At 48.5% G+C, this 24,481-nt stretch overlaps 1 protein-coding gene across 1 annotated transcript in view; it reads left to right on the top strand.

Annotated features, from left to right (window-relative positions):
- WDR19 (WD repeat domain 19) overlaps positions 1-24,481 on the top strand; it is a 992,607-nt gene that overhangs the window by 197,227 nt on the left and 770,899 nt on the right. Inside the window, exons 11-12 of the mRNA XM_085642250.1 lie at positions 9,823-9,995; positions 11,891-12,005. Of these exons, the coding sequence (XP_085498376.1) occupies positions 9,823-9,995; positions 11,891-12,005 (288 nt within the window). The remainder of the gene's footprint in view (positions 1-9,822; positions 9,996-11,890; positions 12,006-24,481) is intronic.

The raw sequence follows: 24,481 nt of genomic DNA, 5'->3' as shown, positions 1-24,481 counted from the left end.
TTAAAATATTCACTGGTATACTTGCGAACCGTTTGGGTCCTCTCATGCCAGGCATCATCGACCCGGATCAATCGGGGTTTATACAGTCCCGGCAAAGTAGTGGCAACACTAAATGCATCTTCCATCTTATAGATAAGGCTCACCACACCAGGTTGGACGCTCTCCTCTTGTCCGTAGACACAGGAAAAGCGTTCGACCGGGTGGACTGGCGCTTTCTCGATAAGACGCTGGTGCACTTCGGTTTTGGGGACAGGTTTAGAGCATGGGTTTTGAGTTGCTACACCAACCCCAGGGCCACAATCAGGGTGAACGGAGGGACCTCTACCCCCTTTGAGATACAGCAGGGCACCCGGCAGGGTTGTCCACTGTCACCTCTCCTCTTCGCCCTTTATATTGAGCTGCTGGCTCGGCGGATCAGGGACAATCCGGAGATAAAAGGCATCCCCTTCGTGGGAGAACATCACACGGTCAGTCTATTCGCAGACTATATAATTGCTTCTTTGGAGTCACCAGTCCGGTCGGTCCCCGCTTTCCTGAAAGAACTAGAGGACTTTGGCCAGGTTTTGGGACTGCAAGTTAATAGGGGAAAATGTTCGATCCTTAGATTTCAAGATGAGAGCCATACATCCCCCTTTGATGGCACGGCCTATGCGGGTATTCCCATCTACTCTTCTATTCCCTATTTGGGCATAGAACTAGCGGCATCGGTAGCTCAAACGCTGCATCTAAACTATTCCAAATTCCTCCGGCGCACCACGAAAGATCTAAACGAATGGAAACGGCACTCGCTATCCCTGCTGGGTAGGGTAGCTGCAGTTAAGATGTCCCTCCTGCCTCGAGCGCTGTACCTCTTCCAAACAATTCTGGTTTGGCCACCCACAGGTACCTTACAGGCACTGCAGCAGGCCATCAATCACTTTATATGAGGAGGGCAGCGACCCCGGATACGTAGAGACCTGAGTTATATGAGACTGAATGCGGGGGGACTGGGTATTCCTAACTTTCTTTTTTTTTTTTTTTTTTTTTTTTTTTTTGAAACCGTTTATTGCAATCTCAAATATATACAAGTATGGGCCTACAACCTTCCGGCCGGCCGCTAAAGTGACAAAAGCAAATGACATACATACAATAAGGCACTTGGCTTTGCATAGACGATAAAGCAGGAGGTATCAACAACGTGGGCCACATAACTCTGAACCCACAATACGGTTTCGTTTTATACAACACAACAACATAAAACCACACCCGCAAGGCAACCCACGATCGAAAATGACGACATGTGCTCCTCAAGTGGGGAACCCCAACCATCCAAAAAAATCCAGAGAGGGGGAGGGAAACTGATCCGGGACTGGGAGAACAATGTGCCCAGGGCTGAGGGAGGGGGTCAACTATGGGGATGGAGCTGGTGAAGCGGGAGGCAACAACGGCGGCTCGCAAATACCCCCGCGGTAAGCGTTCCAGGGGCCCCATATCTTCACCCATGCCCCAGGCTTACCCCGCGCCACATAGACCACCTTTTCTCGGAACATGCACCAATCCAAATGTTCTTTCCAAGCCGACACCGCCGGGGGTCTCTGAGATCCCCACAGCTGAGCAATGTCACGTTTAGCTATCATATATCCCAGAGTCACCCATCGCGTCTGCGGAACCGAGTAATCAGTCGGTTCCCACACATTCAGCAGGCATCTCCTCGCTTCAGGCAACAGCGCGACATGCGTAACCGCTCGCAGGACCTCATGCACACCACGCCAGAATCGCTCCACCCTCGGACATTCCCACAGAATGTGTGAAAAAGTCGCCAAAGCACCACACCCACGCTTACACAATCCATCCTCGGCATAGCCCATGCGCTGAAGCCTTGGCCCCGTCATATACACCCGGTGGAGTATCTTAAGCTGGACGAAGCGAAGGCGAGCCGGGATGGCCACCTCCTTCGGAGAGGCCACCGCGGAAATCCAGTCCTCGTCGTCCAACTCCAGCCCATCGGCAACCCAAGCCTCGCGGAGGCCAGTCAGTAAGCCCGAGCGGTCATTTATCAATTTCTTATAAATGAGGGAGATCGTGCTGTCCGGAACGTGGCCATCTAGCACTCTGTCCTCCAGGGGGGAGGACTCCGGGATGGAGGCCACGTCTGGGAAGACGGAACCCAGTGCGTGACGGACCTGCAGGTAGCGAAAGTATTCACTGCCCTGCAGCTGAAACTCCGCCTGCAGCGTCTCGAATGTCTTGAATCCTCCCCTCGTCCAGAGATCTCCCACTGTACTGATGCCTATCATGTCCCACCTCTCGAAGCCCTTCGAGGTCCACAAAGAGCCAAGCCTCTCCGACGCATACAACGGTGACGCCCGGGTCAAACGGTCCTTCCATCCCATAGCTGCATTAGCCGCGTGCCATACTCGCACCATGACACGCGTGGGTCCCGTCAAGCGGGAATCGGGCACGCTAGAGTAGAGCGCTCGATTGTAGTCGCCACCGGGCAGGAGCATTTTGTCCATTTCAAATGCCGGGTTTAGGGCGGGCCCATAGAAGCCGTGATTAATTGCAGCTAATTGGGAGGCCCAGTAATACCGCTTAATATCTGGGAGGGCAATCCCTCCGTCGTACCACGGGAGCGTCAATTTTGCCAGGGCTATACGCGGCCGCCCGTCCCAAAACAGACGGCGCTGTAAGCTTTCCACCTCACGGAAGTATCGCGCAGGGACCAAGTCCATAGTGTTCTGGAGAGCGTACAAAAAGCGCGGCAATGACATCATCTTGAACAATGCCGCCCGGCCGAGCGGCGAGAGCGGCAAGCGCCGCCAGCGCGCGACGTCCTCCTTCAAGCGCTGGAGGGGGGGAAGCAAGTTGCGCTCGTAGCGGGCCACCGGGTCCAGCGTAATATAGACCCCCAGGTATCGAAATCCCTGCGAGGCAATCTGGATCGGACAGCCCCGAGGGAGGACAGGAGCCTCCCCGGAAAGCACATAGACACAGGACTTAGCCCAGTTGATAACAAGGCCTGAATTACGGCCAAAGGAGCGCAGAACATCGACCAGGACAATCAGTGATTTGCGCGGGGAGGCTAAGTACAAAAGGATATCGTCAGCGTAGAGGGACACGCGGTCCTCATACTCGGGGGTCCAACGGAGACCTCGGATAGAAGGGTGCCACCGCAGCCACTCCGCCAGGGGTTCCAGGGCCAATGCAAAAAGGAGCGGCGACAGGGGACAACCCTGTCGCGTGCCCCGTCCCAGCACGAATGGGGCCGAGACTCGACCATTCACCACCACCTGTGCCAATGGGTCCGAGTACAACAATTTGACCCAACTGATGAATCCCGGGCCAAATCCAAATTTCGCCAACATCGCCCAGATGTAGGGCCATTCGAGCGTGTCGAACACCATGGTGGCGTCCAGGGACGCCAAGATGGCCGGCTCCCGCACGAACGGAACACGCGCGAGCACCCCGTGCAAGCGCCGCAGATTAAGGGCCGTAATGCGATGGGGAAGGAAGCCGGACTGGTCTTGGTGGACCAAATCGCCCACCACGCCGACCAGCCGGTTAGCGAGCACCTTGGCGAGGATTTTAGGCTCCGCGTTTAAGAGCGAGATAGGCCGGTAGGATGTAACCCGGTCCCGCGGTCTGCCCTCCTTGTGGATAACCACGATGGTAGCCAGACGCTGGTCCGGCGGGAGGGAGCCCCGCGAGTGAGCCGATTCCTAACTTTCTTGAATATTTCCGTGCAGCTCAGTTGCGGTATCTTGTCGAATAGAAGCGCCCCGAATCCGAGAAGAGCTAGCTCTTCCAGGACAGGGCCTTAGCGCAACTGGATCTCTGGAAGGTCGCCTTCCTTAAACGGGGGCACAGACCTCTTGGCCTGCGGGGCTCCCCTATCACCAGGACGCTTCTTAAGGTATGGGACGGGGTGGCAGTCAGTAGGGGCCTGATGACATTTCCTTCCCCCATGACCCCTCTCTTTGATAACGAGGAGTTCTCCCCGGGCTTAGATTCAAGGGTGTTTTCGTTCTGGCGGGCAGCCGATTGACGATCAGCAGGTCATCTCTTCTCTTTGGAGGGCATCATTCCCTTTCAGGATCTTAAGGCAGAATATGGGCTCCCTGAGGTTGAGCACTTTCGCTACCTCCAGCTCCGACACTGGCTCCTACATGCTGAGGTTCTTCCAAGCGTTGCGAGGAAGCTCACTAAATTTGAGAAGTGGCTCCACACCAAAAATAATGATAAGGCACTGATCTCTAACATTTATGATATGCTTAGACGTGAGACCCCAGCGGTCCACACTGCAGGCCAGCAGCGGTGAGAACGAGAAATAGGGAGGGTCCTGACAAATAAAGAATGGGCAGATATTTACTACCGAGCAAGTCACACAGCGCGGAACATAGCCAGCAGGGAGTCAGCGGTTAAGGTGGCCATGTATTGGCATCGGACCCCGGCCCGCTTGAACAAGGGGAACCCAGTGCGCAGTCCGCTGTGCTGGCAGGGATGCGCGAAGGATGGCACCTTGATACATGTATTGTGGGAGTAAGCCTACTGGAAGGAGGTTTTAGATGATATCGGTTGCCAATTCGAGATACCGCGCTTTCCTGTCTATGTGGTCCTGAGGCTACCCAACCCCATAACATACCCACTTAGATCCAGACGTGGCAGACTAATGGGGATAGCTCTAGGGGCAGCTAATAGGAACATCTTGTCACACTGGGGCTCACCCACGAAACCGACACAGGTAGGGTGGTTACACAAGCTGTGGTATATTATAGGCATGGAACGTATACAAGCATCCTTATCTAGCGACATGGCCAGCTTCACAGACGCCTGGCAGCCCTTGCTGTCCCTTTTGTCCCAGGAGATGAATGAGATTACATATCCCAAATATTTTCGCCGCCTCACCAGCTTGGACTCCGCACCACAACCCACAGACGGGAGCTCCTGACTTCCCCCATCACATGATTCCCCTTTTTCACACAATACAATAACACACCAGTTCAGGGGACGGAGGGGGGGGGAGTTGGGACGAATTGGGGGGGGGGGGGTAGTTCCATGTTCTCCTTTTTTTCTCTTCTTTTTAATTCATTAAAAGGCATCGTCCCCTCGTTTCTCCACTGATAGACTGTATTGCAGGGGACCATTCCGAAGGCCTAATTGGGACATGGTTGCAGCAATGCTCCCGGAAGGGCATTGTTAACTAGAATTGGACACCTTTATAAAGTGCGGTACGACTGTTAGGCGTATATCCTCACTGCAAACTGTCTGTCTATTGTTGATGCAAATGCCAATAAAAATACAATTAAACCTAAAAAGTATTTTCTGACAACTTGGCAGCCAATCCACAAGCACTCTTTTAAAAGTCTAAGTCTTCTCGTAGGTTTCTTTGTTCGATTTTAGTGCATAGATTACCATATAGCCACTTTATAGATTTATGGGCATACTCCAACCATCAAATTTCTCTGTGGCTGAAGATCCACCTATTGATGTTTTTTAGGTCTCGGCCTGGCGTTAGCAGTGCATGCGCTGCTCTCGCCATGCAAGGGCATCTTGAAATCGATACGATTTCAGAAGCTCGCTTTCTGCTCCGCCCATGTTTTCCATTGTGTCACCACTTATGCAAAACGCGCTGTGCTGATCGTCCAGGAGACTTTTTAGTCCCTCCTGGTTACCACCCTGTCCACTTTTTTCCCCGCCCACCGGGATTGGATCTTTTACTGGCGGCTTTACACGCTGTCCTTTAAAAGACAATAAGCATGCTTTTCTTTACATTGTCAGCGCCGTCGTCGTTGGCTGCGCTTGTTTTAATGTGCCTTGATTTTTTTTTCCCAGTGCTGGTTTACTTTATTTCGGAACAAGGTGCCCGATTTAGGGTCACCTCGCTCCGTTTATTTATTTATTTGTACTTTTTTTCCGACTGCTTGTTTTTGTAGAGCCCACGCCGAGAATCAAACCCTGTTCCCCAGGAATAAGGTCGGCAGCTGTGTAAGCTGCGCCACATCGGTAGCTTCAACAACAAACTTTCACAGTGGCTGCCCCTCACAGCACTTGCGGGACATCAGCAATGGCGGCTGCTTCTTTGTATTTAGCAGCACACTTTCACATATGGGGTCCTGCCGTCCCCACGCAGCACTCGCGGGACGCCGGAACTTGTTTCTGTTAGCTACAGTACTGTGAGAGTTGTATGCTCTTCTGTTCGGCTTGTCGCTCCGTGTTGCTGTCTGTCGTTGCAGACTTGTCTGCCTCTCCCGTGCATCGCTCTGCCATTCTCACACTCTCCATGTTGCTTTTCCCCCACGTTGCTTTCCCTTGTGTGCTTCCCCCTTGGCCTGGCTATTAATAATATTTTACGAGAGTGAGCGGGTGTAGAGGAAGAGGCAGTAAATTGCTGCCGGGCCGTCTAAAAAGCAACAAAATCCCAGTTTTATACTACTTATTTATTTTATCTCGGATCGATAAATAAAACAAGCATTTGCAATGCAATAGGTCTCGCATTTATACGAGTTTGGGCTATTGGCATTGTAAATGACAGTGCCTTTTATTTATGTTTTAAAAAAACCAAACTTAAATAAAAAGCATTGTCATTTACAATGCCAATAGCTCAAACTCGTATAAATGCGAGACCTATTGCATTGCAAATGCTTGTTTTTATACCTTGCGCAATAATTTTACTTTAAGTTTCGGTTTCAATTCTCCATTGCCGATCTGGGTAATAAAGCTTTCTAGTTTGGGATGTTTCAAACGTACTGGGTCCATACGCACAACATGTTCATACAGATGCATAACTCAGCCTCCAATTTAACGTGTGTTGTTGATAAAAACGTTGTGGCGCTGTGTGGTGTCCTGTGGCATGTTCACTAATGTGATACAACAGTGCGCCCTGAGCGTCACATTAACAATGGGATAATCTGACGCCTGACACAAAAAGTAGCTGAAAGCGGGCACACATTGTTCATGCTTCATTAGGCATGCCCTGTGCCTGAGAGTGCTGCGTTACAGGCAGCATTTTTTTACCTCCTCCATCTCATGCTAACGCCGCCGATAGAAGTACAGACAGCAGCAGAATGTTCTCTGGGTCGTCTCTCAGGTGAGCATTGAGAACTCCTCGTCCTTAAGCGCGGACCGCTTTTGAGGATAGCGCAATTTAAGAACTTTAATTTAACAAGGAGCTTTCGATACTTAGTGTAGACAAAGTTCCCGTTTGAGAGTTCTGGACACAAAACTGGCGTGAAGTTCTGAGGCATTGGGTGTGGGCGGCCTGATGAGACGTTCGAGGGCGCCACATGTGGTAGCAGGGCTCTGTGTTTTGTTAATTGTAATGGCGGATTTAAGGGGGAAGAAAAGTGAGTTTTCTCTGCATGCATAATAAACAGGCCAATGAGCGTCTGTTGGCTGCTGACGGGGGTGTGTGTGGGGGGGGGTGGAGGGGTGGTGTTTTGTAGCTGAGAGGAAGGGGTCACATCAAAGGGCCCGTGCGGCCCGCGAAAGTGAAAGCAAACGAGTGCTTTCAGGCCTCCAAATGGTGCGCGCGCCCGGCCGACGCACATGCACTGTATTTGGAGGCCTGAAAAGCCACTGTTTGCACTTCCAAAACTCGCTTACTATAAGTCTCGCCAGAGCAGCGCTAAAGCGCTGTCTCAGGCGAGAAATAAAAAATTGCATCTTTCCTTTTATATGTGTAATTATGCTTGCACGCACCCATGTTATTAAATAGGTTCACGCATGTGTAACACATGCACACTCGCCATCATGCAAGCACGCGCAGTAAATGGCACAGATGCAGCATGCGCACTTGTTATCCCTGTGTGGCCTGTATCCTTCCTTTGAGTAAAGACTCACCGAGACTCTGGGTGTTATCAAGCACATTGCTTTTTTAAAAAAAAATAATGAATTCGGCATTAGACAATTTTCGAGCTGAAATTAAAGGTGTGAGTGCAGTAGGGCTCGGCCTTACCTCTAGAGTGAACAAAAGAGTCCCCTCGCCGTAGGAAAACAGAGAGGAAATAACTGGTAACTTAACACCCCCCCTGCCATCCTAACGGTAAAATGATTAAAGGGGATGGCACGTTCACGTAACAAGAAGCCCTCAAATGCAACATTTTGCAGCACACAAGGGCTTCTGATTCAGCGTTCCTTTCTCTTGTATATTATGTCTGCCGACACTCAGCACCTGATATCAACAGTGATGTACCATCTTCTCATGTATCTCAGGGGGTGACCAGATTTTGAATACTAAAAACTGGGACATTCCACAGAAAGTGAAGCATTCAGGGGAACTAAATTCAACTTTTACACACAGTATTGTATGTGTTACCTATATCTATTTCTGATATATGCTGAGAACCAATTCTGCTTTGAACACTTGCCTCCCTTGTTCTGACGATCTTGTCTGAAATCCGGGGTATGTACTATATTTACCAAAATTTGCCTGGACATCTGGTGACAAACACAGCAATTCCGGGACACCTGGTCGCCCTACAAGTGGCTGCAGCACATTATAACAAGCATTAAAATGCAATAGGTCTTGCCTTTCATTAAGTTAAAGCCATTTGCTTTGCTATACAATACCATTAGCAAAGCAATTGGCTTTAACTTAATCAAAGGCGAGACCTATTGCATTTTCAATGCTTGTCTCAGTTGATCTTGAGACCCACTATACAGTAATTGCCCACCATCATCCACTAAAAATTGTGCTAAGAATCTCTTTCAGTGAAGTACTGAGTTCTTGCGCTCAATGACATCCACTAAGTGCTAAATCAAGCTGTATGGTAAATGGGGGAAGTTCAAGCCAACAGTGTTTTTCTGAGGGTATATTTGCACTAGAAAGGAAGAGGTCAGTGGTAGTAGTAGCAGCAACAGTAACACTGATCAGCCTACTGCCCAACTGCTGAGCTGAACTAACCTTTCAATTGTGAATGTGTGCCAGAGTTTCTCCTTCAGTTGTTCGGACTGCAGTCTCTGCACCCCACTACCTAATTCACCGCCTATACTCTGGGGCCGTTTTCTTTACTGTTCCTTCACCTCTTCTGGAGGCAGCTATCCCACTTTCTTGGTACTATATTTCTTAAAAAGGTCCCTCCTGTTAAGGCTCCAACTTTCTGCAGACTCCGATAGCCACACCAAATTTAAGTGGGAAACTGGTACCCAACTGCACTATGGCAGCTCCTTTTAACCGTAGGTCCTTTTTGTCCTCCTGTTTCTCCAGGCAACAATAATTAATCAAACACAACAGCCCTAGGCTGGGAGCATGGTGGATTGCACCTGCCAGCCACATAGTTCACCTCCTCTCTGAACACAGCAGGTCATTTTGATCAGTCGGTTGTGGGGGGATCTTTAATGGGTGTGGGCCTATGCACCAGTTACACCAGGCCCACTGCTTGGGGACTGAGTACCTTTAGTGTTACGAGGATGAATACTTGATTGCCATCTAATGTCTCGCCGCAAGACCTTCTCTTCCAGCAGGGACACCAGTCCCCTTCACTTGGCTCAAGATTACATACTAGAGATAAATGAAGTGTTAGATTAAACAGAAACATTATAAAAGTAGTTCAAGATGTAATTGTGGTATGGAGGATATAAGACTCAAATCGTGTCCTCAACTGAGTCTTGGAATAGAGCAACCTACTTATCCGCTACCTTGACCATTCACTTTGTTGGAGATAAAAATATTGTACGGTCGTATATCTAAAGGACTGGTGATTTTATGCATGTACAGTGACTGGTAAATATAGGTACAATCTGTTGTAGCTTGAATTAATTAACTACTTTTGTTGGCATATTGATTTTTTTCCAAGTAGTGATCGTTTTCCTTTTTACAATAGTTAGTGCGTTCTCTTTCTACAGGTTTAGACTGGTTATCCTGGACAGATGATGGGCAATTACTGGCTGTATCTACACAAAGAGGTTCGCTGCACGTCTTCTTAACAAAACTTCCAGTACTTGGTGACACGTGTGGAACAAAGATTGCTTATCTCACCTCTCTTCTCGAAGTCACCGTGGCCAACTACATTGAAGGAGTAAGAAAGTTTTAGTACCTTTATTTTACAAATACATACACTCACACATATAATTATAACTTACGTAGCGATCCTGGTGTCAGTAATGTGAGTGGGAAATGTTTGCAATCTAAAAACGATTAGTAATAGTAAAGATTATATTTTAAATTTGCTTTGAATAATTCTTGATTTTCATTCAATGTTAATTTAATGTTAGAGCTATATTAATGTCTGTAATCGGGTTAGAAAAAAAGAAGACCGGAACATGCTTTTACAATTAACCACTGTGCATTATTGTGCAGTTTTTCAAGGCATATGGGAGCCAGTTGACTAATTATATAGTTGCTGCTGATCTTATTTGATCTAAGATTTTTTTAATTATCAGAAGATTGTTGCTGAGACGTGTGGGCCACATAGTTTCAATCCTTTCAAAACACATAGCTCAGAATTCTACTACAAGCTTTAGCAAATTGGTTTGTTCAGATATTGAAGTGTTGAATTACTACCCTACCGAGTTGCATTTGTGGCAACAAAGTTGACCTGACTGTAATCTAAAATATGGTCTGTTATTTCCTGGCATTACCAGAAAGCACAGTAGAGGCACGAACGTGGGTGTCTTCGGCTCTGAAACACCTTTGACTTAGATAAAGCCTAAGGTATTGTAGAACAGACTGCGGGCCAGTGTTCATTAAATGTATCAAACTGCAGCAATGCAAGGGTTTGTGTGATTGTCAAAATCCTTCCCCTGGGGCATTGGACTAGCAGGGCTACCGAGTCTCCTATATCACTCTTGTTGACATTGGTGTACCTAGCAGCCTGGATACCTTCTGTCCCTCAACAAATGGATACACCTGGCTTGGAGAATAAGAGAAAGGAATCTTCCTTTATGCACACTGCCTAGGACATAGCGGTTAACTATTATGAAGACGTTTGGAAGGCATGCAAATAAATTGGAGCCAGCTGGTCTTGTTTCTTTGCTAGTGACTGGGAGCTTGGTGTTTTTATCAAATAGATAAAACATTGGTTTTCATTGATCATTTATCTTTGGCCAGAAGAGCTCAGTTCAAATTGGTATTCCTTTCCAGTTTTCTCCCATTACCTTGGCAGCATATGGAGACAAAACATATCTGCAAGCTATTCACAATATGTACATATCCTAGGTTCACCATTTATATAAGGAGATGTGAACATATGAGCTACTTTTTTAATTTGAAAAAAGTTATTTTCAATATTAATTGTCCTACATTTAATATATGTACTTTAATCTCAATTATATATAATGCACAATAACTTGTAGAAATCACTTTATAAAAAATAATTTTACAAATTAAGATAAGACAACAAAGAATCTACTACAAGCATAAGGGAATATAGCATCACGGATAGAGGAAGAAATAGGTAGAATGTATGAAACATTGCTAAGTTATTAGTATGAGCGGATTATGAAAAATCAATTCATTTATTAAACTACATTCTATATTGGGTTAAAAAATGATCCTTTGTCTGGTTAACAACACTTTCATTAACAAAAAAATGTTGAGGGTGCTATTCTCAGTAGTTCTTAACATTGGGATAGAAGCCAACAACTTTAAGGACAAGTTATACTTCATTATGTTCAACAAGCCAACTGAGTTTTTTTAATTTACCGATGTCATTACAACTTTAGTGACTATATTCTTGCATTTCCCCTGAAGAGAACCCTAAAATAAGTTCATGCTTGCAAGAGTTTAGTAGTTGTATTTAAATTAGAAACACTTCATGAGCAGACCAGAACACATACTTGCTCACATCTTACCTGTAGAAAGCTCACCTAATCTCCTCTGTAGTCACTTCAAAACTATGTTCTAGTACAAAAGCTCAAGCTCAGTGATTTGGCTATGTCAGACACTCCATTTACAGCTTTAATATTTCTATAGGAAGAACCAATCACGGTTTCCGTTGAAGTGGAACCCAGCTTTGTTGCTGTAGGTCCTTTTCATTTGGCCGTGGGAATGAATAATCGTGCTTGGTTTTATGCACTTGCAGACAATGGTGAGTATACTTTCAATAATTTGTCACTGGGCTATTGATGGAAAGGCGCTTTGCCTTACTTATTATTCTATTTCTGTCATTGCCGTAATTCACAAGATGTGTGTCTGAATCAAACCTTTCAGTTACTATGTAAAATGTGTTTTTTACTCCTACAAACTAACCACCTTCTTTGGGACACAGCGGATATCTATTTATTTTAGTTAGTGGAGTCATAACATGCGTTGAACACTAAATTTGCGACCCGAACATATTTGCAGCCCAGTTTCTTTCCAGGTTCTTTCCCTACCTGTCTTGACATTCCAAACATGCTTCATTTAGGCATACCCCGAAGGGCAGAGCATGCACTACCTCCCATGGCCAGCACAATTTTCTTGAAATTAGATCTACGGCTCCTGCGCGGGGCTTAGATTTAATTCTGTGGCCCCTGGAATTCAGGTTAAAGTACTATCCATAATACACAAGGGTCACTGGAGACATGGCTTGGTTCCCCCTTCGTGCACCACCAGCAGATTCCTCAAAACCAGTTATGCAATAACTACCTGTAAGAATGGTGCCTTCCTGTGTGCAAAACCCCATATGTTTGGCTTTTTGAGTATCCCATTTTAAGCCTCCACAGAGAAATGAGCCTTGTATTTTCTGTTTAATCTTTTGAGTGTTTCTGTTGAAAAGGCACACCTCCTCACTCCAGCACAGACCACTCTGTTGGTGGTTTGTGAGGATACTGTTTTTTTTTATTAAAGGTTGTAAAATAAATCAGTTCTTCGTGCATCTGCTCAGCAGCCTCTATGAGCAAATATGTAATTTTTAAACACAATCCTGAGGATAAATTTACATTTTCCCATTAAATGTGTTGTGGCCAGACTCCCTCAGATTGTAGTTTCCAAACTTTTAAACATGTAACCCACAGACTGTGTTTTTTTATATATAGAGAATTAAAGTATTTTGCAATTCTTTGGCATTACCTAATGAATTTGTATTCGGAACAGTGAAATCCTATATCTAAACTATACTAAAAATAAAATGTTGGTGTCATCCAGCCACATCTATTACACATTCTCTTTGAAGTCAATGACACTTCAAAGTCAAGGATCCTATACCAAAATCAGAGTGCCAGTTGATCACAACTTCTTGGAAGAGCTCAAAGCCCGCCCTTGCAACCTCCATTCACAAAGTGCATCATAAGAAAATGAAAGGCAGGGTTTCGAAGAAAATAGTATGCATAGTATGGAAAACATTTTTTTTCTGTGAATCTCCATACAAAAAACAGGAAGAATGAAAGGAGATATACAGCATTCCATACCACTGTAGAATTCCTTGGTACGTAGTCAAATTATTTCCTGTTTATCCTCTCCTATATCAAACATTCTCCAGCCTGCCATACCACATCTGTCTGAAACCATCAGTCCTTCAAGTTCAGGCTTTGAGGGAGACTTTGATTGCCTTATCTGCTTCCAGAGGGATTCTTAAACTCAGTGGAGGGTATTCCATGGATTTCTTTGGATGAATTAGGCTCTCCCCTCCATCTCATTTTTAGCATGCATGTCCAGTCTTCTTTCCAAATGTTTATTCCTCCAGTTTTGTGATCCTGAATGAATACCACTGTACCATAATACCTGGACCTCCTTTGGTGTCTTTAGCTGACATTTCCCATTTGTCACTGAAGATGCTGAACCTTTGAAGTAGAATTTTCAAATGCGCTATTTTGGTTAATCACATGCATGCATTCCTTACATAAATACTTTTAAAAAAATTAAAGTTATTTTTACAAGGTCAGTGCTGTGGTGAGCAGCTTCAGGGTAAAGGCATCAATATCTGCAAGAATTGCCTGCAGGAAACTGGCTCTGTATATACTATACCAAAGTGAGGTATAGTGTGCAGAGTCCAGTGGAACCCCAAGAGTAGGCAGAGGTAAAGTTAGATAGCACCTTACTCTCTATTTGTGGTAGTGTGGTCGAGCAGTAAGGCAGTATCAGAGGACAGTGTTAAGCATTTGTTGTACACACTCAGTCAGCAAATAAATTCACACACTCAAAGACTGAACTTCAGACCAATTGTTTTTGTATAAAAATATTCTTTTAGTTATTTTATTTTCCTAAAACCAAGTAAGCCTGGCACAGGTAAGTGATAAGTACTTTGCAGTAAATATACAGATTGTAACACAGTTTGAATTGCAATTATAAATGTACTTTTATTTGACTACAGTAGTGTTACTGATAATACAATGCTTTTCAGAATACAGTACATATACTTAGTATAGGATTTTGAGGAAAATTACATGTAAGTTACTTTTTTGTCAAACATGTTTTTTAAACTTTTTTCAAGTACATCATAAGTTATTACCATCATGTCGCTCAACGCAGTGAGCTTGGAATTTCAACGAGACGGAAAAAAGGCTGAAAAAAACACATTACCTAGAAAATGCCCTGGCCCCAAAGCCAAAGTGAAAAAATGAAGGATACAGCGGCTAACAAAGGAGGGGTGTGGGCAGTCCCCCGTGATCATCATATAAAACATAACAACTTAATTGGGCGTCTCATCGTTCTTCTGTGATGGTGTGCTATCACATCCGTCCAGCCGGAAGGTATCTTATGAGGAGTACTAGTGTCATACAAAAACAACTCCCCGGCAAAAATAACCAGAATCCCAGCCCCCCTCCCCCCTCCCAAACAATGATGGCGGCAAGATCGAATTGGTAGAGTCAACCTGGGGTAATGGCAATTAAATCAAAATTGAAAGAGATGTACTGCTCTGACAGTAGGAGGGCAGACATCCAGCGGTAGCCCCCGGGAGAGGAAGGTAACTAATGGCCCCCACCTGAATTCAAAGTTCTTGTAATTATCCAGAAAAATATCAGACATTCTTTCCAGGCTGAGTAACCGCCATAACCGTGAGTGCCAAAGGGACATCGCCAGAGCTTCCCTCTGCTTCCAGGCGGCTGCTAAGGTCACTTTAGCCGCGCCTATACAAAGCCACATGATGGCCTTGTCTGCACGGGTCTGATGTTCTAGGGCAGGGTCTCGAAGCCCCAAAAGGATCTCTGCCATAGTAGTTGGAATGGGGTACCCCAGCATGTCTTTAATGTGTGTCAATATTTCTTCCCAAAAGGGGCGTATAGTCGGGAAGTCCCACCAAATGTGCTGGAAGTCACCCAGGAGGCCGCAGCCTCTCCAGCAGCGGTCAGAAGTGTTGGGGAAGATCTGTTTGAGCCTAGACGGATGGAGATACCAGTCCATCATGGTCTTTAGGTGGGCTTCCCGGAGATCCACGGAGTGGTTGAATCTAATGATATCGGACCATAAATGGGGCCATTCCCTCTCTGACACATCGCCCTGTAAAATCCTCTCCCACATAGCCATGTATCGTGGACGCGGTGAGTTTGTGGTGGTGAGTAAGAAGTTATATATGAACGAGATCGCCCCTTTCATTGTGGAGGTCTTGGAGAGGAAGGATTCAAATCTGGTAGGTGGGCGAGTGGCTGCATCCCAGACCCTCGGAGTGAGAGCCCAATGTAGCAGTTTGGTGTGGTGTAATCGTTCTGTATTGTCCAAGCCATAGTCCCGTTTGCAGTTGTCAAAGGTCAGGGGGTCACTGTTATGAGATTACTTTTCTTACACAGTGTAGTACACCTGGATACTACACTGGGACATTTCCTGTAAACAGGTAAGTAAAATCGTTTTTGTTTGTTAGTACAATTTTAAAGGATTCCTTTAGGTTTTTAAACTCAACACTTAGAAACTTTTCCAAGAAAAACAGTCAATGTTATCCTATAGAGGAAAATAGTGTTATCGGTTTTAGGGTAAGTATTCGGTAGTGGGAGTTGACGTTCTGGGGGTAGACTCAGGGGTCCCTCAGGGTCAGGGATGCATTCTTGTTGTACCCTCAGTGGCACTAGGGCGGCCGGATGTAGAGTGCTGAGGCCCAATCTTATCCAATGGGGGATAGGGAGCCTCCAATTGGTGGGTGCTGATGAGCAGGCCACTTGGTTGTGGGAGCAAAGCTCCTGGACTTTAGCTCAGGGTAAATGGGAAAACAAAGTAGCACCAAAGATGCACCCTCAGCGGCACTAGGGCGGCTGGGTGCAGGGTGCTGTTTCGGCATTGTGCGCCCTGTTGTTTACAATAGGGAACCTCCAGTTTGCAAAGGCACTGCAGGCTTGGGGACCAAGATATTCTGGGTGCGACCACCACTTCGAGAGGTAAGTTGGGATGTTGGGGGTTGGTTAGCCACCGTCGGTTGGGCCACCCAAGGCCGTGGGCCGTCGGGTGCAGGGGGGCCTTTTAGGGTCGGATCTTCTTACCAGCTCCTCGTCACGGTTGAGGAGACCTTCCAGATTTAGGCTGCAGGCGTCGGCTGAAGGCTTGAGGCAGGTCCGGCGCCGCCGGATCTCGGGTCGGGGATTGCCGGGGAGACCTCCTCTTGGTGTTTGCCCACTCAAGCTCGGGCCGTGGACGGCGGGTGCAGAGTGGTGCGGATTCGCAGCTCCCAGCCGGGGCCAGAGGTTGTAGATGAGCAAATCCGGTGTTCACGGGAAACACCGTCTTTGCAGTTGAAGGCAGGCAGGTCCTCCTGAGTTTTCGAGGTTGCTGGCTGCAGGACACACCGGGATTTTGCAGGAGCAGGTTCGAGGTGGAGACAGGCCGGTAGGGCTGGGGCCAAGTCAGTGGGCGTCTTCCTCTTGTTAGCTTCGGCACGGCTGTTCGGTCCTTCTTCTTCTTTTCTTGTAGTTTCTTCTTGTCTGAGGAAGCAGGGTTCAGGGGTGCCCCTAAATACAAGATTTAGGGGTGTTATAGATAGTTAAAAAGGTTGGAACCAATGGGTCCCTTCCCTGGGGTGGGTACACCCCCTATTATGCCACCCTCCAGTGGGAGGAGGCATAAACCTTTTCCTGGTTGGCTAAGGCGCCCCATCTGCAAGGTGGTGGGGACTGAGAGTTGTGGTTCACCTCGCCTCCCCCACCTGAGGGGTGGAGTTGGCAGAGGTGGGCACACCTCTCTTCCTCACTTGTTTTTCCTGATGGTTCTCCTGCCCAAAGTGGGGGTCAGAACCAGTGGGGACCAGTTGCTGAAAGCAGCAAGTGGCCTGGGGAAGCTCACAAAGGCGGCAAGCCTTTGAAGCTTCCCCTTCGTGGACCCTGCCCATCCTGGGGGAGGAGGCTTGGCACCTCGTCCCAGGATGTTCATTGTTTCAGGCCCCCGAGAGCAGCTGGCTCTCGACCCAGGGGTCCTGAAACGTGTCTGGTGGTGGCAGCTGAAAGCAGCCACTCAGTCTGGTCACTAGTGGTAGGTTAGTTTTCAGGGGCATCTCTAAGATGCCCTATGTGTGCATTTTTCATTAAATCCCACACTGGCATCAGTGTGGGTTTAATGTGCTGAGACGTTTGATACCAAGCTTCTCAGTTTTCAGTGTAGCCATTCTGGTGCTGTGGAGTTCGTAATGACAAACTCCCAGCACCATATACTCTTAATGGCAGCACTGCACTTACATTGTCTAAGAATGGACTTAGACACTGTAGGGGTACAAGGCTCATGCACCTGTACCCTCACCACTGGTATAGTGAACCCAGCTAGAGGGCTGACTGATCTATGCCAGGACACTGGGTTGTAGGCATGGCACACATGGATGTGTGCCTTGTTGACTCTTCACTTTGTTCTGCACGAAAACACGAAACCTGCAAAGGCAGTGTGTGAGTGTGAAGGTACAGGACCTCTAAGGGTGGCACCATAAGTGCTGCAGCCCTTAAAAGCCTTCTCTGGTCACGGTGCCCTGGGTACCTGTGGTACCATTTACCAGGGGCTGACCTGATTGGCAGGAACCCAGAGCACACCCAGTGAAAGCACATCAGCAGTTCAGCAAAAAGTGGGGGCTACCATGCAGAAAAATGGCACTTTCTCACACAACTTCCCCCCCCAAACGAAAGAGGATGAGACTATCCTTTCCCTAGAGAGTCTTTATTTTCTAAGTGGAAGAACCTGGAAAGTCCATCTGCATTGGCAATGGCAGTCCCAGGTCTGTGTTCCACTATAAATTCAATTACCTGTAGGGAGATGGAACACCTCAACAGTTTAGGATTTTCACCTTTTATCTGCATTAGCCATCTGAGAGGTCTGTGATCAGTTTGAACTAGGAAGGGAGTGCCAAACAAGTATGGTCTCAGCTTCTTCACGGACCAAACCACAGCAAAGGCCTCCCTCTCACTGGCCCTCCAACGCTGCTCCCTGGGGAGAAACCTTCTGCTTATAAAAGAAACAGGTTGGTCTTGGCCTTCATCATTGGTCTGGGAGGACTGCTCCTATCCCTAGCTCAGAGGCATCAGTCTGCACAATAAACCGCTTGGCATAGTCTGGAGCTTTGAGAATTGGTACTGAGAACATAGCCTCTTTCAGGGTGTCAAAGGCCTTTTGACAACTAACTGTCCAAAGTACCTTTTTGGGCATCTTCTTGGAGGTGAGTTCTGTGAGGGGAGCTAAAATGGACCCATATGCCTTCACAAACCTCCTGTAGTACTTTGTCAAGCCAAGGAATGTCCTGACTTCGGTCTGGGTTGTTGCCCAGTCCAGGATAGCCTGGATCTTGGGCTGTAAGGGTTGTACTTGGCCTCCACCAACAAGGTGGCACAGGTACACCAGAGTGTACCTGGGCCTATCTGGCAGCTAGGCCTGCAGTTTGCAGGGCATTTAAAACCTTCCCAAGGTGGATCAGATGATCCCGCCAGGTGGAGCTAAAGACAGCAATATCATCTAGATAAGCTGCACTAAAGGACTCCAATCCCGCAAGGACTTGATTCACCGACCTCTGAAAGGTGGCAGTGGCATTCTTTAAAGCAAAGGGCATAACAGTAAAATGATAATGCCTGTCAGGTGTGGAGAATGCTGTCTTTTCTTTTGCTCCTGGGGCCATGCCAATTTGCGCGTAACCTGCAGTTAAGTCAAAGGTACTTATAAATTTGGCTGCACCCAATTTATCTATCAGTTCATCTTCTCTTGGGATAGGGTAAGCATCTGTCTTGGTTCTTGGTGACAGAATTGAGCCCACTATAGTCCACACACAAGCTCATTTCTGTCTTTCCTCCCTGTGGATGAGGTTTGGGTACGAGAACCACTGGGCTGGACCAGGGGCTCTCAGAGGGTTCAATAACCCCTAAGTCCAGCATCTTGCTGACTTCAGCTCTGATGCTTTCCTTGACTTGATCAGACTGACTATAGATTTTGTTTTTCACAGGTGAACTGTCACCAGTGTCCACATCATGGGTACACCAGTTTGACCAGGGGTCAAGGAAACTAGCTTAGCATACTGCTGCAAGACTTGCTTGCAATCAGTTTGCTGTTGGGCAGAGAGGGTGTCTGAGAAGACAACTTCATCCACTGATCTATTTGGGGCTGTATGAGAGGAGGTCAGGGAGAGGTTCACTCTCTGTCTCCTGATCCTCATGTCACCATCAGCATGGTGATGTCAGCCCTGTCAAGGAAGAGCTTAAGGTGGTTCACATGGATAACCCTTTTGGGTGTCCTGCGTGTGCCCAGGTCAACCAAGTAGGTGACCTCACTCTTCTTTTCTAGGATAGGGTAAGGGCCACTCCATTTGTCCTGGAGAGCCCTTGGTGCCACTGGCTCCAAAACCCACACCTTCTGCCCAGGTTGAAATTCTACCAGTGCAGCTTTTTGGTCATACCAGTGCTTCTGAAGCTCCTGGCTGGCCGTAAGTTGTTTGGATGCTTTTTCCATGTACTCAGCCATTCTGGACCTTAGGCCAAGCACATAGTCAACAATAACTTGTTTTGGTTCTCGTAGAGGCTTCTCCCAACCCTCTTTTACAAGACAGAGTTGTTCCCTGACAGGATGGCCAAACAGAAGTTCAAAGGGGGAAACCCCTACTCTCTTCTGTGGCACCTCTCTGTAAGCCAAAAGCAAGCATGTTTAGAGGACATCCCATCTCCTTTTGAGTTTTTCATGGAGCCCCATAATCATGCCTTTCAATGTCTTGTTGAATCTCTCAACAAGGTCATTGGTGTGTGAGTGATATGGTGTAGTAAACGTTTACTGCGCTCCACATTCTTTCCACATGTGTTTGAGGTAAGCAGACATGAAGTTGGAACCTCTGTCTGAAACCACCTCCTTAGGAAACCCTACCCTGGTGAAGACACCACGAGGGCCTTGGCTACTGCAGGAGCTGTAGTATTCCTAAGGGGAATTGCCTCAGGATACCTAGTGGCATGATCCTCTACCACTATAATGAATTTGTTTCCTGATGCTGTGGGAGGTTCAAGTGGACCCACTATGTCCACACCTACTCTTTCAAAGGGAACCCCAACCACTGGTAGTGGAATCAAGGGGGCCTTTGGGTGGTTACCTGTCTTGTCACTGGCTGGACAGGTGACACAGGAGCTGACAAACCCCTTCACCTTCTGAGACATCTGGGGCCCGTAAAAGTGGCTAACTAGCCTGTTCGAGGCATGTGGGCTGCTGAATTCATATCTGTGCATAGATCGCCGCCTAGTGTTGGGTCCGGATGTTTGCACGTTGTTGTCCTGGAAGAGTCTTCGAAGTATCCTTGGATAGGTGACTCCTCCCCTGGACTACAGTGCGCATGGGCATCCTCTCCATCCTCAGATTGTTTTTTTCCGCCATTGGGTTCGGATGTGCTATCTTAGCTCAAGTTAGGAAAAAATTTTGTCGAGGCCTTTAGTTCGCGTCGGTACTGTTTATCGATCGGTTTTCGATACTCTCTGTTAGTTTACTAACTTCCAGCACCGACTTTGTTCGCATTTACCTGTCCATCAACTACTTCGACGATGGAATCGAGGACGCCATTCAAAAGGTGTCCGGTATGTAATGCGAAGTACCCACACATCGACGTCCATCCGGTGTGCAACAAATGCCTTTCGCCGGACCACGACGAGTCGACATGTATGGCCTGTGCCCGGTTCCGTTCAAAGAAGACTCTGCGGAATCGTCGAGCGGCGAGGCTCGAAGCGCAGCACGCGGCACCGGCCCCAGCTGACATCTTCGACGACGCGGACGACGTCGAAGAAGTAGAAGTCTTACCCTCCAGTCCCGTTTCCGACCAAGAACCCGGATCGGACGAGGCCGACGAGTCACTCTTCCACAGAGGTGAAGACGACACCGAGGTAGGAGACGACGAGGAGGCCTTAGGGGCCGAAGAGAGTAGCTCCGATGATGAACAAGGCCTACCTGTTCAAACCGAGAATTCACCAGTGCCACAGACTATGGCTCCGGTCGAGGGATCGCCTTCGGGCCTTACCCGAGACCTATCACGCAGTCCTTCGGCCCCGCCCTCGGGCCCGGCCTCGGACGTTCAGCGGCAGCCATTACCGCTTAAGCCAGCTGGTTTCCCTTCCACGAAACCGAAACCGAAAGCTGCTCAGGTTCCTACGAAACCGAAACTGAAAGTGGCGCTAGTCGGATCGAGGCCTTCAACACCTTCGACGCCGGCGCACCGTGTCGGCACCGACCGCACCAAGGGGGACTTCGGTGCCGAACTCGAGACGGGCGACATGGGAGTCGACAAACGGAAGAAGGCCATCGGCGCCGAAAAACCTGCTCGGTTACCGGCGTCGACGCCACCGACACCGAGGGCCGTCCCGCCTGCTACGCCTCGCAGCACCCCCTCGACGACACCGAAACCTCACGTGTCGAAGACGTCGACGGTGATCTCCGCACCTCGGCTCGATGCACCACGGGCGCAGAAGATATCTGCAGCCGCCTCGACGACCCTGGCGGGGGCCACGACCTCTAAGGCGCCCCGAGTACGGCCTGGCGCAATGCCAGGCTGCAAAACCAAGGCTGCCCTCCAGGACCAGTCGGGTTCGATCGATCCAGCGGTTTCGTCGGTGCCGACCAGCATTACCTTCGGCTTGCCTCCATCCACAATCCCGAAGGCGTTTCAACTCAGGACACAGGCCACCAAAACTGCGGTTACGCCTGTCGAGCCGTCACCGTCACGCGTCATCGACGCCGACACTGGCAGGATGATTCTCCACGACCGAAGGATAACTTCGGAACCGCCATTGGAACCTTTCAGGATCCCGCTAAAGAGGAAGCTGCCTGTGGACACAGAACCTCTCCTGTATGAACCCTTTCATTCACCCTACCAGGATCCACACCGGGCCTCCCCCACACGCTCCGACACGGATGCATTGGAGGACTACATGGGTGAACAAGTCCCCTACCATGTGGACACGGACCCTGATGACCAGCAGGACCCTGACCAAACTTGGGGCGACCCTGCAGACCCCAGTGCACCTCTTGATGCACAGGACCCACAACTATATGGGGCAAAAACGTCACCCACAGAGGATACTGCGGCGTTCAACGCTCTGATTGAACGGGCGGCGAACAACCATGATGTACAGCTTCACTCTGATATCATCGAAGATGACTTTCTAATGGACACCTTTGCATCCTCAGAAAGACATGTAAAGACTCTGCCAATGTTGAAGGGGGTCCTTAAGCCAGCCACTGACATTTTCAGGGAACCCACCAGGGCACGAGTGATAAACCCCAGGATCGATAAGAAATACAGATCAGCACCTGGGGATCCTACTTACATCAGAGGACAATTACCACTCGACTCCATCGTTGTGGCGAATGCCCGCAAGAGGGCACACTCGCAGACAACGGGTGACGCTCCTCCCCCGGACAAGGAGTCCAAGGTGCTGGAGACCTCCGGCAAGCGAGTTGCCGCACAAGCTGCAAGCATATGGCGCATAGCTAACACTCAAGCGCTCCTCGCTCGCTACGATAGGGCGCACTATGACACAATGGAGCAACTCCTTCAACACCTCCCTGACCCCTACAAAGAAGGTGCAGAAATCCTTATCAGAGAGGGACAGCTACTCACAAATGCTGCCATCAAATGTGCACTAGACGCTGCTGACACGGCTGCCAGGGCCATCAACACTAGCGTCATCCTACGACGTCACGCCTGGCTACGTATCTCAGGATTCAAGCCTGAGGTACAAAACAATATCCTTAATCAGCCTGTCAACCCCGACTTTTTGTTCGGGCCTGAGGTTGACGCCACCCTCGAGAAGATAAAAAAGGACACGGACACTGCAAAGTCCATGGGCGCCCTACAAACTCAGTCCTTTCGGAGCGGCTCCTTTCGTCGCCCCGGAAACAAGGGAGCAGGCAGAGGACAGGGGTCACAACAAACATATAACAAGGGTAATACGCAGACCACCTACGATAAGAACACCCGAGGTGGCTATCGTGGCTCCAGTACCAAGGGCAGAGGACGTGGCTACGGCAACACCAGGTCCTCCCCCAAGAACAAGCAGTGACGCTCTCTCCCTTCCTCCCGACCACATAACACCTGTCGGGGGAAGGCTACAACGGTTCCTGTCCACGTGGAACTACATCACCACGGACAGGTGGGTCAAAGATATTATAAAATACGGTTACTGTCTGGAGTTAACTTCCACTCCACCCACAATACCACCAAGAAACCGTCCTATGTCTTCAGAGCACTTGACGCTCTTACAGCAAGAGGTAGAAAGTATGCTTCTAAAAGGCGCTATCGAGGTCGTACCCGTCCACGAGCGGGGCACGGGGGTTTACTCCCTCTACTTCTTAATTCCAAAAAAGGACGGGTCGCTCAGGCCTATATTAGACCTGAGACCCCTGAACCAGTGCATTCTTTCGGAGCACTTTCACATGCTCACTCTACAGCAAGTCCTTCCGCTTCTCCAGCAGGGAGACTTCCTAGCATCACTGGACCTCAAGGATGCGTATTTTCACATACCCATCCACCCCTCACACAAAAAATACCTCAGGTTCACTGTTCAGGGGCAGCACTATCAGTTCAAAGTCCTTCCCTTCGGCGTGACAACAGCGCCCAGGGTTTTCACAAAGTGCCTAGCTACGGTGGCGGCACATTTACGGAGACAGCACATACACGTCTACCCCTACCTAGACGACTGGCTCGTTCAAGCGAGATCGGCCCAGCAATGTGCAAGCCACGTGTCCCGTACCATTCACCTTCTTCACAGTCTGGGATTCTCACTAAATTACCCAAAGTCTCATCTCCAGCCCGCACACGTACAACAGTACCTAGGTGCGACTATAGACACTCTGGCGGCCACAGCTCAGCCAAATTTAGTGAGGATCAACGGCATACAAGCGCTGATCTCCAAGTTCAGACCCAACCACTCGCTTCCAGCGCGAGTGTTTATGCAGTTGATAGGCATGATGGCCTCCTGCATCTTCATAGTCCCGCACGCGAGATTACATATGCGCCCACTTCAGGAGTGCCTAGCACGTCAGTGGAATCAGGCTCAAGGACAGTTGAAAGACCTAGTGTTGGTGAGCGGTCGGGCATACAACTCTCTGCATTGGTGGAATCCACAAAACCTTTGCAAGGGCCGACCGTTCCAAGAGCCTGTTCCACAAATAGTACTGACAGCGGACGCGTCTCTCCAGGGATGGGGAGCTCATGTACTCCACTACACAGTGCAGGGA

This window comes from Triturus cristatus, chromosome 2_2 (genome assembly GCF_964204655.1).
Source record: "Triturus cristatus chromosome 2_2, aTriCri1.1, whole genome shotgun sequence".
Classification (NCBI taxonomy): Eukaryota; Metazoa; Chordata; class Amphibia; order Caudata; family Salamandridae; genus Triturus; species Triturus cristatus.
This window is presented reverse-complemented; position numbering and strand designations above follow the sequence as displayed.